The 13,654-nt window shown below is 48.8% G+C and overlaps 1 protein-coding gene across 1 annotated transcript in view; it reads left to right on the top strand.

Moving 5' to 3' along the window:
* Window positions 1-13,654, top strand: part of slc5a5 (solute carrier family 5 member 5) — an 82,553-nt gene that overhangs the window by 44,334 nt on the left and 24,565 nt on the right. The window contains exons 7-10 of the mRNA XM_086004446.1: window positions 4,545-4,674; window positions 5,645-5,733; window positions 10,855-10,967; window positions 13,561-13,631. Of these exons, the coding sequence (XP_085860572.1) occupies window positions 4,545-4,674; window positions 5,645-5,733; window positions 10,855-10,967; window positions 13,561-13,631 (403 nt within the window). The remainder of the gene's footprint in view (window positions 1-4,544; window positions 4,675-5,644; window positions 5,734-10,854; window positions 10,968-13,560; window positions 13,632-13,654) is intronic.

Below are 13,654 nucleotides of genomic sequence, written 5' to 3'. Positions count from 1 at the left end.
AGGCATTTAAGATGATTAAAGGAGTTGACAGGGTCGCTAGAGAGAAACTATTTCCTCTGGTGGAGGGGGGAGTCCAGAACAAGGGGTGGGGGGGGGGGGGTGGGGGGTGGCATAACGTGAAAATTAGAGCCAGGCCGTTCAGGGGTGATGTCAGGAAGCATTTCTTCACACAGCGATTGGTGGGAATCTGGAACTCTCTCCCCCAAAAAGCTGTTGAGGCTGAGGGTCAATTGAAATTTTCTAAACTGAGATTGATAGATATTTGTTAGGCGAGGGTATTAAGGGATGCGGAACCAAGGCGGGTAGACGGAGTAAAGATGCAGATCAGCCGTGATCTAATTGAATGGCGGCTGGGTTCGAGGGGCTGAATGGCCTCCTCCTGTTCCTATGTTCGTAACTGGGGTGAGGATCTGCCTTTAGGCCGATTGATTGATCCAGGCTGGCATAGCAATTAGGTCTCGTGGCCTTAGAATGGGCAACGGCGCTTCAGCAGCCGAATAATACGCTTCGGTAGAGAATTTCCCAGCGGATTCTCCCGATCCACTGCCGTAGACCAGTGGAGGTTCAGCGGGCTCCCCCCGGAGAAACGGTACGGGAGACTGGGGGGGGTTGGGGAGAACCCCCTGGGGGGGTGGGGAGAACCCCCTGCACCTTTCACGACCTCAGGAAGTTCCAAAGCGCTTCACAGCCGGTGAAGTACTTTTTATTTGAAGGGTAGCCACTGTTGTAATGTAGGAAACGCGGCAGCCAATTTGTACAGAGCAGGATCCCACAAACAGCAATGAGGTAACGACCGGATAATCTGGTTTTTTTTTTAAGTGATGTTGGTTGAGGGATAATTATTGGCCCAGGACGCCGGGGAGAACTCCGCGCCCCCGCTCCCCCCGCTCTTCTTCAAAATAGTGCCGCGGGATCTTTTACATCCTCCTGAGAAGGCAGATAGGGTTGGAGTGCGTATTCTCCCCCAATATTAGAAATATTCCGTGTAATCTTTTGAAAGTTCCCCAGAGGTCCAATGACAACTTCTAATATCCAACTTCACACCAGCTGGGAGTTGCACAGTAGTCGCTGGGGATAAAACTCATAGGGTGCGAGATGGCCTTCCATCAAGTGGCAGTATAACTGGACCCAACAGTGGACAATTCTGGTCGCCATTTTATAAAAAGGACATAGAGGCACTGGAGAGGGTGCAAAAATGATTTACAAGGATGATGCCAGAACTGCGAGGTTATACCGATCAGGAAAGGATGAACAGGCTGGGTCTCTTTTCTCTTGAACAGAGAAGACTGAGGGGCGACCTAATAGAGGACTTTAAAATTATGAAAGGTTTTGATAGAGTAAAATAAAGACTTGCATTTCTATAGCACCTTTCACAACCACTGGATGTCTCAAAGCGCTTTACAGCCAATGAAGTATTTTTTGAAGTGTAGTCACTGTTGTAATGTAGGAAATGCAGCAGACAATTTGCGCACAGCAAGCTCCCACAAACAGCAATGGGATAATGACCTGATCATCTGTTTTTAGTGATGTTGATAGAGGAACAAATATTGGCCACAGGGAGAACTCCCCTGCTCTTCTTCGAAATAGTGCCGTGGGATCTTTTGCATCCACCTGAGAGGGTAGACGGGGCCTCGGGTTTAATGTCTCATCCAGAAGATGGATGACACCTCTGACAGTGCGGCACTCCCTCAGCACTGCACTGGGCGTGTCAGCCTGGATATTGGTGCTTAAGTCTCTGGAGTGGGACTTGCACCACAATCCTTCTGTCTCAGAGGCGAGAGAGTGCGGCCCACTGAGCCACAGCTGACACTATGGAGTAGATATACAGAATGTTTCCACTTGTGGGGAAGAGCAAAACTAGTGGCCATCAATATAAGATAGTCACCAAGAAATCAAACAGGGAATTCAGAAGAAACTTATTTACCCAGAGAGTGGTGAGAATGTGGAACTCGCTACCACAGGGAGTGGTTGAGGCAAAAAGTATAGATGGATTTAAGGGGAGGCTAGATAAGCATATGAGACAGGAATAGAAGAGTTATGCTGATAGTTAGATGAGGAGGCTCGAGTGGAACATGGACTGGTTGGGCCGAATGGCCTGTTTCTGTTCTGTGGATCCTATGTAATCCTGTGTAACAGCAACACACTGGCTTGTGACACTTTCCAGGTGTTGTGTCTGTGTATAATAAGACACAGACTGCAGGAGAACGGTATAACAGGTGTTTACTCAACGTGGCTCACACGGGAACTGATCTGTACAGATTACTACTCAGTGCTATATACAGGTGTGGTCACTGCCGGTACTGCAGTATACATGAGCTGTAAAAGATAGTTCCCCCCTTAAAGGTATCTACATTACACCAGGCATTACTCATGTTCCGCATAAAACGCTGAGCAAGTATTCCATCAAAGGCTGACAGGGCTGCTGCCCTTATATGGGCACCTCCTTGGGTTAGTTTATGTTGCTAGCTCTCGTTGAGCAAGGTAATTGACTCCATCCGTGAGAGAAGCTTTCAAAGGCACCAAAGTTTGACCCGTGTGTCAAGTGCGGGTCGAGGACTAAACACTGAAGGTAATGGAGGGGAACAAGTTGCTAAAAGCACTCGCCTGTCTCAGCAGAGGCCTCTCTTTAATTCTCTTTGAGAGTCCTTACTGCTTCCTCAACCGCTATCTCAGGTTAAGGTTTAAAAGCCTTGCGTAGAGCAGGAAAACAAACCGTCTCCTCAAGGAAATGTGACTCTTTGTTTCCATTTGTCTCCTCATGTTTCAGACGGGAATGAAGAACACTTCCAACAGAAAGTATCCCCTTATTCTCTCCTTCCCCTCTAATAGGACACAACGCACTGACTCGGGGGGGGGGTGGGGGTGTGGGGTGCAGACGTCTGTCCCAGGGCTGTAGATTCTGGGGGGTGCAGACGTTTATCCCAAGGGCTGTAGACTCTGGAGGGTGTACACGTCTGTCCCAGGGCAGTAGACTCTGGAGGGTGCACACGTCTGTCCCAGGGCAGTAGACTCTGGAGGGTGCACACGTCTGTCCCAGGGCTGTAGACTCTGGAGGGTGCAGACGTCTGTCCCAGAGCTGTAGACTCTGGAGGGTGCAGACATTTATCCCAAGGGCTGTAGACTCTGGAGGGTGCACACGTCTGTCCCAAGGGCTGTAGACTCTGGAGGGTGCACACGTCTGTCCCAGGGCAGTAGACTCTGGAGGGTGCACACGTCTGTCCCAGGGCTGTAGACTCTGGAGGGTGCAGACGTCTGTCCCAGAGCTGTAGACTCTGGAGGGTGCAGACATTTATCCCAAGGGCTGTAGACTCTGGAGGGTGCACACGTCTGTCCCAAGGGCTGTAGACTCTGGAGGGTGCACACGTCTGTCCCAAGGGCTGTAGACTCTGGAGGGTGCACACGTCTGTCCCAGGGCTGTAGACTCTGGAGGGTGCACACGTCTGTCCCAGGGCTGTAGACTCTGGAGGGTGCACACGTCTGTCCCAGGGCTGTAGACTCTGGAGGGTGCAGACGTCTGTCCCAAGGGCTGTAGACTCTGGAGGGTGCAGACGTCTGTCCCAGGGCTGTAGATTCTGGAGGGTGCACACGTCTGTCCCAGGGCTGTAGACTCTGGGGGGTGCACACGTCTGTCCCAAGGGCTGCAGACTCTGGAGGGTGCAGACGTCTGTCCCAGGGCTGTAGATTCTGGAGGGTGCAGACGTCTGTCCCAGGGCTGTAGACTCTGGAGGGTGCAGACGTCTGTCCTAGGGCTGTAGGCTCTGGAGGGTGCAGACGTCTGTCCCAGGGCTGTAGACTCTGGAGGGTGCAGACGTCTGTCCCAGGGCTGTAGACTCTGGAGGGTGCAGACGTCTGTCCCAGGGCTGTAGACTCTGGAGGGTGCACACGTCTGTCCCAGGGCAGTAGACTCTGGGGGGTGCAGACGTCTGTCCCAGGGCTGTAGACTCTGGAGGGTGCGCACGTCTGTCCCAGGGCTGTAGACTCTGGAGGGTGCACACGTCTGTCCCAGGGCTGTAGACTCTGGAGGGTGCAAACGTCTGTCCCAAGGCTGTAGACTCTGGAGGGTGCAGACGTCTGTCCCAGGGCTGTAGACTCTGGGGGGTGCAGACGTCTGTCCCAGGGCTGTAGACTCTGGGGGGTGCAGACGTTTATCGCAAGGGCTGTAGACTCTGGAGGTGTAGACGTCTCAACCATGGCTTTAAGATCTGGGGGAACAGACATCTCGACCATGCCAGAGATACAATCAAAACCGTTTATCTTGAACAGCAATAATACTGTTTGTAAAGAAAGAGGAAAAATGGCACAGTTCCTTATTAGACGAGGAAGGAGAATTGGTCCCAACAAGCGCTAGTGTCCAGAGGCAAAGTTCAGCTGCCTCTGTTTCTGACGTCAACTCGAGAACAACCCTTATTTGTTTTTTTTTGAGATATCAATCAGATGTTCATTTTCTAGCAGCGTCCTCGTTCTCCTTGGCTGACGGGAGCTGTAAGTGGATCTTGAAGTGCGGAACGATTTGAGTGCCTGACTCTGCTTGCGTTTGTTTGCAGTGCCATCCTTGTGAACCAGATCGGTCTATGGGTGATTGTGACGAGTGCAGCCACCTGTGGGATCATTATGTTTGCCTTGTACAGGGACTGCGATCCTTTCAGAGCCGGCCATGTCTCTGCACCTGATCAGGTGAGTCGAGCGCAGAAAGAAGTGGCTGAACGAGCAACGGGCAGAAGAATGGTCTTCACCGGAGCTTTCCAGCGCTTGTATGAGAAAGAACCTTGCACTTCTGCAGCACAGTCCTCACTCTGCTTCATAACCTCTTCTCCGCACCCCCCCCACCCCACCCCGCCTCTTTAGGTACAGTTATGCAAACAAAAGTGTGGTCACTTGGGCAAGGTACTGGAGCGCAGTTAGCGCCTGTGGAACCATACCCCAGCAACAAGAGTCAATGTCATTGGGGGACAAAATGGGCAGGAAATTCACAACTATATATATATATATATATCTTATATACACATATACACAGATATACATATACCCACAGGTATATACACATATATTTTTTATTAATTTGTTTATGGGATGTGGGCGTCGCTGGCAAGCCCGGCATTTATTGCCCATCCCGAGTTGCCCTTGAGAAGGTGGTGGTGTGCCACCTTCTTGAACCGCTGCAGTCCGTGTGGTGAAGGTACTCCCACAGCGCTGTTAGCGGGGGGGGGAGCTCCTGGATTTTGACCCAGCGACGATGAAGGATCGGCCAATATATTTCCAAGTCAGGACGGTGTGTGTGACTTGGAGGGGAACTTGGAGGTGGTGGTGTTCCCATGCGCCTGCTGCCCTTGTCCTTCTAGGTGGAAGAGGTCGCGGGTTTGGGAGGTGCTGCCGAAGAAGCCTTGGCGAGTTGCTGCAGTGCATCTTGTAGATGGTACACACTGCCTATATACATATACACACATATACACACTCACATATATATATACATATATACATAGGCACACTTTAGTTGATCTCCATGGCAATGCACATGGTGTGTCAAGCTTTGCCTCATTTTGCTTTCCCTCACAGTAGTTGTGTCTCTGACGGTCTTCCTGTAAAACTTTGATTGGGATTGTGGGCCTTGGCTTTGGTTTATACAAGACTTTCTTTCTTCTTCCAGTTGATGCCATACATGGTGCTGGACATTTTTCAGACGTACCCTGGAGTTCCAGGCTTGTTCCTTGCTGCTGCCTTCAGTGGGACATTGAGGTAATTAGTGTGGGATTTAAGGGCGATGCTAAAATACTTTGTTATACATGGAAGAATTTATATTATGCCTCATAAGCCTTGGCTTTTTTTTAATCGATTCACAAAATGTGGCTGATGCCGGCAAGGCTGCATTTATTGCCCATCCCTAGTTGCCCCGAGAAGGTGGTGGTGGGCCTTCTTCTTGAACCTCTGCAGTCCTTGTGGTGACTATCGTCCCCAACAAGCTGGCCACCAAACTCCAAACTCTTGGCCTGAACACTTCCCTCTGCAACTGGACCCTGGACTTCCTAACAAACAGACCCCAGTCTGTCAAATTAGGTAACCACACCTCCCCCCCCCTGACCCTGAACACGGGGGCCCCACAAGGATGTGTGCTGAGCCCCCTCCTCTACTCCCTCTTCACCCACGACTGTGTGGCTGTTAATGGTTCCAACACCATCATCAAGTTTGCGGATGACACCACGGTAGTAGGCCAGATCACCAACAACGATGAGTCAGCCTACAGGGAGGAGGTCCAGCATCTCGTGAAGTGGTGCGCCGATAACAACCTGGCCCTTAACACCAAGAAAACAAAAGAAATCATTGTGGACTTCAGGAAGTCCAAAGGCGGAAGTCACACCCCCATCCACATCAATGGGGCTGTGGTGGAAAGGGTGGACAGCTTTAAGTTCCTCGGAGTCCACATCACGGAAGACCTCTCCTGGTCCCTCAACACCTCCTCTCTGATGAAGAAGGCCCAGCAGCGCCTATATTTCCTAAGGAGGCTGAAGGGATGTAATCTGTCACCCCTGATCCTCTCTAACTTCTACCGCTGCACTATAGAGAGCATCCTGACAAACTGTATCACAGTATGGTATGGCAGCTGTAGCTACTATGACCGGAAAGCCCTGCAGTGGGTAGTCAAAACTGCCCAACGCATTACCGGCACCCGGCTACCGACCATAGAGCACATATACCAGAAACGCTGTCTACGGAGGTCACGGTTCATCATCAAAGACCCTACCCACCCCAGCCACAGTCTGTTCACCCTCCTGCCATCTGGGAGATGCTACAGATGCATTCGCACCCGTACGACCAGATTTAGGAACAGCTTCTTTCCCAGGGCTGTCATCCTACTGAACTCCACAAATAAACCCTAAAGCCTGCACATCTGCCAATGCACTTTATTATGGTTATATTTATGTTAATATACTACAAGCCAAATGTATGTTGAATGTTTAAATGTCTTAATCCAAATGTACACTCTCGGGAGCCGCAAGCCTACATTTCGTTGTACTGCACTTGTGCACTACAATGACAATAAAAGTTGATTTGATTTGATTTGATTTGATTTGTGATGGTGCTCCTACAATGGTGTTAGGTAGGCAATTCCTGGATATTAACCCAATGGCCATGAAGGACTATGATATGTGTTCATATGTGTTCCCATGATCTGGCTGCTCTTGTCAATGGTGGAAGAGACTGTGAGGGAAGAGAAGTGAGTTGGTAGCGCTCACATCTAATAAGCCAGAAGGTTGTGGGTTCAAGCTCCACTCCAGGACCTGAGCACATAATCTAAGGTGATAATTCAGTGACGTACCGAGGGAGTGCTACTTCATAGGAGGTTCAGATGTGACATTAACTGAGGACCCTGTTCGAGTGCTTGTTAAAGATCCCGTGGCACTTTTTCTAAAGAAAAATGGGGAGTTCATAGAATCATAGAAAGTTACAGCACGGAAGGAGGCCATTTCGGCCCATCGTGTCCGCGCTGGCCAACAAAGAGCTATCCAGCCTAATCCCACTTCCCAGCTCTTGGTCCGTAGCCCCGCAGGTTACAGCATCCCAAGTGCACATCCAAGTACTTTTTAAATGTGGTTAGGGTTCCTGCCTCCACCACCCTTTCAGGCAGTGAGTTCCAGACCCCCACAACCTTCTAAGTGAAGAAATTTCCCCTCAAATCCCCTCTAAACCTTCCACTAATTACTTTAAATCTGTGTCCCCTTGTTTTTGACCCCTCTGCTAAGGGAAATAGGTCCTTTCTATCCATTTTATCTAGGCCCCTCATAATTTTATACACCTCAATAAGGTCTCCCCTCAGCCTCCTCTGTTCCAAGGAAAACAGACCCAGCCTATCCAGTCTTTCCTCATCGCTAAAATTCTCTACTCCCGGCAACATCCTTGTAAATCTCCTCTGTACCCTCTCTAGTGCAGTCACATCTTTCCTGTAATGTGGTGACCAGAACTGTACTCAGTACTCTAGCTGAGGCCTAACTAATGTTTTATACAGTTCAAGCATAACCCCCCTGCTCTTGTATTCTATGCCACGGCTAATAAAGGCAAGTATTCCGTATGCCTTCTTAACCACCTTATCTACCTGGCCTGCTACCTTCAGGGAATCTGTGGACATGCCCTCCAAGGTCCCTTTGTTCCTCTACACTACTCAGTGTCCTACCATTTAATGTGTATACCCTTTCCTTGTTAGCCCTCCCCAAATGCATTACCTCACACTTCTCCAGATCGAATTCCATTTAACACTGTTCTGCCCACCTGACCAGTTTATTGATATCTTCCTGCAGTTTACAGCTTCCTTCTTCAGTATCAACCACACAGCCGATTTTAGTATCATCTGCAAACTTCTTAATCATACCCCCTATATTCAAGTCAAGATCGTTGATATATACCAAAAAAAGCAAGTTCTCCCAGTGTCCTGGCCAACAATTTCTTCCTCAACCAGCACCATCAATAACATTAACTAGTCGTCCATCTCACTGCTGTTGGTGTGACCTAGCTCTGTGCAAATTGCCTGTCTTGTTCACCTAAAGAGTGAACAATTCCAAAGCAATTCATTAGCCGTTACGTACTATGTAATGTTCTGAGATTGTGAAAGGTGCGATATAAATGTCAGTTCTTTCTTTCTTCCCTCATGCCATCAAGATGCCCAATGCTTAGAAACATAGAAACATAGAAGATAGGAGCAGGAGTAGGCCATTCGGCCCCTCGAGCCTGCTCCGCCATTTAATGAGATCACAGATCACAGAAATCACAGAAACCCCACAGTGCAGATAGAGGCCATTTCGGCCCATCGAGCCTGCACCGACACATATCCCACCCGATCCCCGTAACCCCTACACCAACACATATCCCACCCTATCCCCGTAACCCCACGTATTTAATCCCCCTAACACTAAGGGTCAATTTATCATAGCCAATCAACCTAACCCGCACATCTTTGGATCATGGCTGATCCAAATTCAGTACCCTGTCCCTGCCTTCTCTCCATATCCCTTGATCCCTTTAGCCTTAAGAAAGATATCTAACTCCTTCTTGAATATATTTAATGAATTGGCCTCAACTGCCTTCTGTGGTAGAGAATTCCACAGGTTCACTACTCTCTGGGTGAAGAAATTCCTCCTCATCTCTGTCCTAAATGGCTTACCCCTTATCCTTAGACTGTGACCCCTGGTTCTGGACTCCCCGGCCATCGGGAACATCCTTCCTGCAGCTAGTCTGCCTAGTCCTGTTAGAGAAGTACTTTTGAAGCACAGAGACTGTTGTGTAGGCAGCCAGTAACATCCCGCAAATGGCCTTGAGATGAATGACCAGTTAATCTGTTCACACTCGTTCAGCCTCAACAGAAGTGTTGTGTCCAATTCTGGGCAGCGCATTTTTGGAAGGATGCGAAGAGGGTGCAGCAAAGATTTACAAGACTGGTTCCAGGGATGAGGGACTTCAGTTACGTGGATAGACTGGAGAAGCTGGGGTTGTTCTCCTTATAGCAGATAAGGAGAACAACCCCAGATTTAAGGTGATTGGCAGAAGAACCAAAGGCGACATGTGGAAGAACTTTTTTATGCAGCGTGTTGTTCTGTTCTGGAACGTGAGGTAATGCATTTGGGGAGGGCTAACAAGGAAAGGGAATACACATTAAATGGTAGGACACTGAGTAGTGTAGAGGAACAAAGGGACCTTGGAGTGCATGTCCACAGATCCCTGAAGGTAGCAGGCCAGGTAGATAAGGTGGTTAAGAAGGCATACAGAATGCTTGCCTTTATTAGCCGTGGCATAGAATACAAGAGCAGGGGGGTTATGCTTCAACTGTATAAACACTAGTTAGGCCTCAGCTAGAATACTGCGTGCAGTTCTGGTCACCACATTACAGGAAAGATGTGATTGCACTAGAGAGGGTACAGAGGAGATTTACAAGGATGTTGCTGGGAGTAGAGAATCTTAGCTATGAGGAAAGACTGGATAGGCTGGGTCTGTTTTCCTTGGAACAGAGGAGGCTGAGGGGAGACCTTATTGAGGTGTATAAAATTATGAGGGGCATAGATAAAGTGGATAGAAAGGATCTATTTCCCTTAGCAGAGGGGTCAAAAACCAGGGGACACAGATTTAAAGTCATTGGGGGAAGGTTTAGAGGGGATTTGAGGGGAATTTTCTTCACCCAGAGGGTTGTGGGGGTCTGGAACTCACTGCCTGAAAGGGTGGTAGAGGCAGGAACACTAACCACATTTAAAAAGTGCTTGGATCTGCACTTGGGATGCTGTAACCTGCAGGGCTACGGACCAAGAGCTGGGAAGTGGGATTAGGCTGGATAGCTCTTTGTTGGCCGGCGCGGACACGATGGGCCGAAATGGCCTCCTTCCGTGCTGTACTGCCTGAAAGGGGGGGTGGAGGCAGATTCAATCGTGGCTTTCAAAAGATAAGTACCTGAAGGAAAAAAATTTGCAGGGCTACGGGGAAAGGGCGGGGGAGCGGGACTCGCTGAAGTGCTCTTGCAGAGAGCCGGCACAGGCTCGATGGGCCGAATGGCCTCCTTCTGTGCTGTAACCATTCTATGATTCTATGCTTTTGGTGCTTTTGGTTGAGGGATGAATGTTGGCCAGAACATCTACTTGTTCTTCTCATTCTCCCATGTGATGTTTAGTCGACAAGCAGACAGGACCTCAGTTTAACACTTCATCTGAATGACTGTTCCCTCAGCGTTCCCTCATTTCTGCGCTGAAACATCAGGCTATTTTACTCACTCACCTGCTTCAAAGGCAAATACTGCTGAGCCGGAGGTGAGCGAGCTATCAACCAAGACAGGTTGGTGAAAATGCCACGTAAGGTCCATAGCTTAAAATGCCATCGCTTTTACAGCACAGCTTCCACTAGTATCAACGCTATGGCTGCAGTCACCTTAGAGGACATCATCAAACCCAGGATGAGGACACCGTCCGAAAGGACACTGATCCTAATATCGAAAGGATTGTGTAAGTATCTGTCCGCACGTGCTCATGTACCCAACCTGCAGCATCCCAGATAAAAGCAATAATAAACAATCAGTATCAGTAATGGCAGATCCACCTGCCATCGCTCTGTAGTGTGAGTGTGCTGCAAAAGAACAGAAGAAATAGGAGCAGGAGTTGGCCATTCGGCCCCTCGAGCCTGCTCCGCCATTCAATACGATCCTGGCTGATCTTCTACCTCATCTCCACTTTCCCGCCTGATCCCCATATCCCTTGATTCCCTTAATATCCAAAAATCTATCGATCTCAGCCTTGAATATACTCAACGACTGAGCCTCCACAGCCCTCTGGGGTAGAGAATTCCAAAGATTCACCACCCTCTGAGTGAAGAAATTTCTCCTCATCTCAGTCCTAAATGGCCGACCCCTTATCCTGAAGCTGTGACCCCTGGTTCTAGACTCTCCAGCCAGGGAAAAGAACCTCTCCGCATGTACCTGCCCCTACCGATGCAAAGTATTCATTAAGAACCCTACCGACATCTCCCACCTCCACACACAGATTATCCTCATGATCTCTAATAGGCCCTACCCTTTCTTTAGTTATCCTCTTACTCTTAATACAGTATATATTTATAAAACATCTTTGGGTTTTCCTTGATTTTACTTGCCAAGTACCTGCCCTGGGATTGTTTGATGGGGCAGTATAGCGGGAGCTTTAATCTCTATCTAACCTGTGCTGTACCTGCCCTGGGAGTGTTTGATGGGACAGTGTAGAGGCAGCTTTACTCTGTATCTAACCCGTGCTGTACCTGCCCTGGGAGTGTTTGATGGGACAGTGTAAAGGGAGCTTTACTCTGTATCTAACCCGTGCTGTACCTGCCCTGGGAGTGTTTGATGGGGCAGTGTAGAGGGAGCTTTACTCTGTATCTAACCTGTGCTGTACCTGCCCTGGGAGTGTTTGATGGGACAGTGTAGAGGGAGCTTTACTCTGTATCTAACCCGTGCTGTACCTGCCCTGGGTCACTGACTGACTGAAATGGGAATGTGTCTCATTTCTCAGCACTAACATCTCTCATCTTGAATAGTGTTAAAGAAAAGTCTGCATGAATAACTTCCAATACTCCCATTAAAATTCAAAGCACGCATTTCCCTTACATACTGGTAGTCGTGGGCTTCAGGATTTGCATAGCCAACACCCAGCAAGATGGTAACATTCTAGGAACTTAAGGTCACGGAATAAAATATCCCTGCGAACATGACACAAAACTGTGGTGAAAATGTGGAATAGTTTACGGGAGAAAACAACCAATATTACTTTAACTGTAAAAAGGATATAGAGGCATGAGAGAAGGTGCAAAATAGATTTACAAAGATGGTACCAGAACTGGAAGGTTATAACTGTCAGGAAGGACTGAACAGCCCAGGACTCTTTACTGTAGAAAAGAGAAGGCTGAGGGGTGACCAAATAGAGGCCTTTAAAAATATGAAGGGGTTCGCTAGGGTAGGTGTAGAGAAGGTGTTTCCACTTGTGGGAGAGTCCAGAACCAGGGGCCATAAATATAAGACAGTCACTATTAAATCAAATGAGGAATTCAGGAGAAACTTCTTTACTCAGAGAGAGGTGAGAATGTGGAACTCGCTACCACAGGGAGTGGTTGAGGCGAATAGCAGAGATACATTTAAGGGTGAGCTAGATAAACACACGAGGGAGAAAGGAGTAGAATATGTAGATGGGATGAGATGAAGTGGAGGTGGGGGGAGGCTGGTGTGGAGCATAAACACCGGCACGGAGCAGTTGGGCCGAATGGCCTGATTCTGTGCTGTAAATACTTTGTAATTCTATGTAACTCGCCCACTAAGAGCTGGAGACAGAACTGATTAACACCAGGATTGCAAGCTATCAGGATAAGTGTAGCGGGTGATCAAGCGCTTTTCTGGGGCCAAGGAAGATTCTCTGTGGAATGCGCCTGGTCATGGTTGGATAATGCAATGTCATGTATGATTGATATCCTTGAGTTTTTTGCAAAGATTACCCTGAAGGGCAGCGAGAATGTCTAGCGTTTTATCTCAATGCATGCGTTCTGTCTGCTCATTCGCCTCCCTCAGAAGATTAGGCGAGTTGGGTAAAGTCCACGATGAAGCAACAAAATAGTCTCCGCAAGGAACAGGCTGGAGGTTCAAAGGTCCTTCTCATTTCAAATTTACCAACGTCAACTTATTGAGGCAGCAGCTTCTCGTACGGCCCAGCCCTCTCCCTATCTCGGCAACCTCCTCCAGCCTGACAATCCTCCCAAGGTCTCGGCGCTCCTCCAATTCTGGCCTCTTGCGCATCCCTGATTTTCATCACTCCACCATTGGCGGCCGTGCCTTCAGCTGCCTGGGCCCCAAGCTCTGGAATTCCCTCCCTAAACCTCTCCGCCTTTAAGACGCTCCTTAAAACCTCCCTCTTTGACTAAACTCATGATCACCTGTCTTAATTTCACTTTATGTGGCTCGGTGTCAAATTCTGTTTGATATTCGCTCCTGTGAAGTGCCTTGGGACGTTTTACAATGTTAAAGGCGCTGTATAAATGCAAGTTGTTGTTGATGTAAATACCTTCTCTCTGGTTTTTTTCCAGCCCTGTTTTACGGTTTGGCTTGTGTTCTGTTTGCTGCAATTTCCTCCCTGCTCGGAGGAGGAGTCTTGCAGGTACGTTGGCATCCAGCTGGGCG

This window comes from Somniosus microcephalus, chromosome 13, assembly GCF_052327205.1.
Source record: "Somniosus microcephalus isolate GS21.2 chromosome 13, FLI_Smic_1.0, whole genome shotgun sequence".
In the NCBI taxonomy this organism is placed as follows: domain Eukaryota; kingdom Metazoa; phylum Chordata; class Chondrichthyes; order Squaliformes; family Somniosidae; genus Somniosus; species Somniosus microcephalus.
This window is presented reverse-complemented; position numbering and strand designations above follow the sequence as displayed.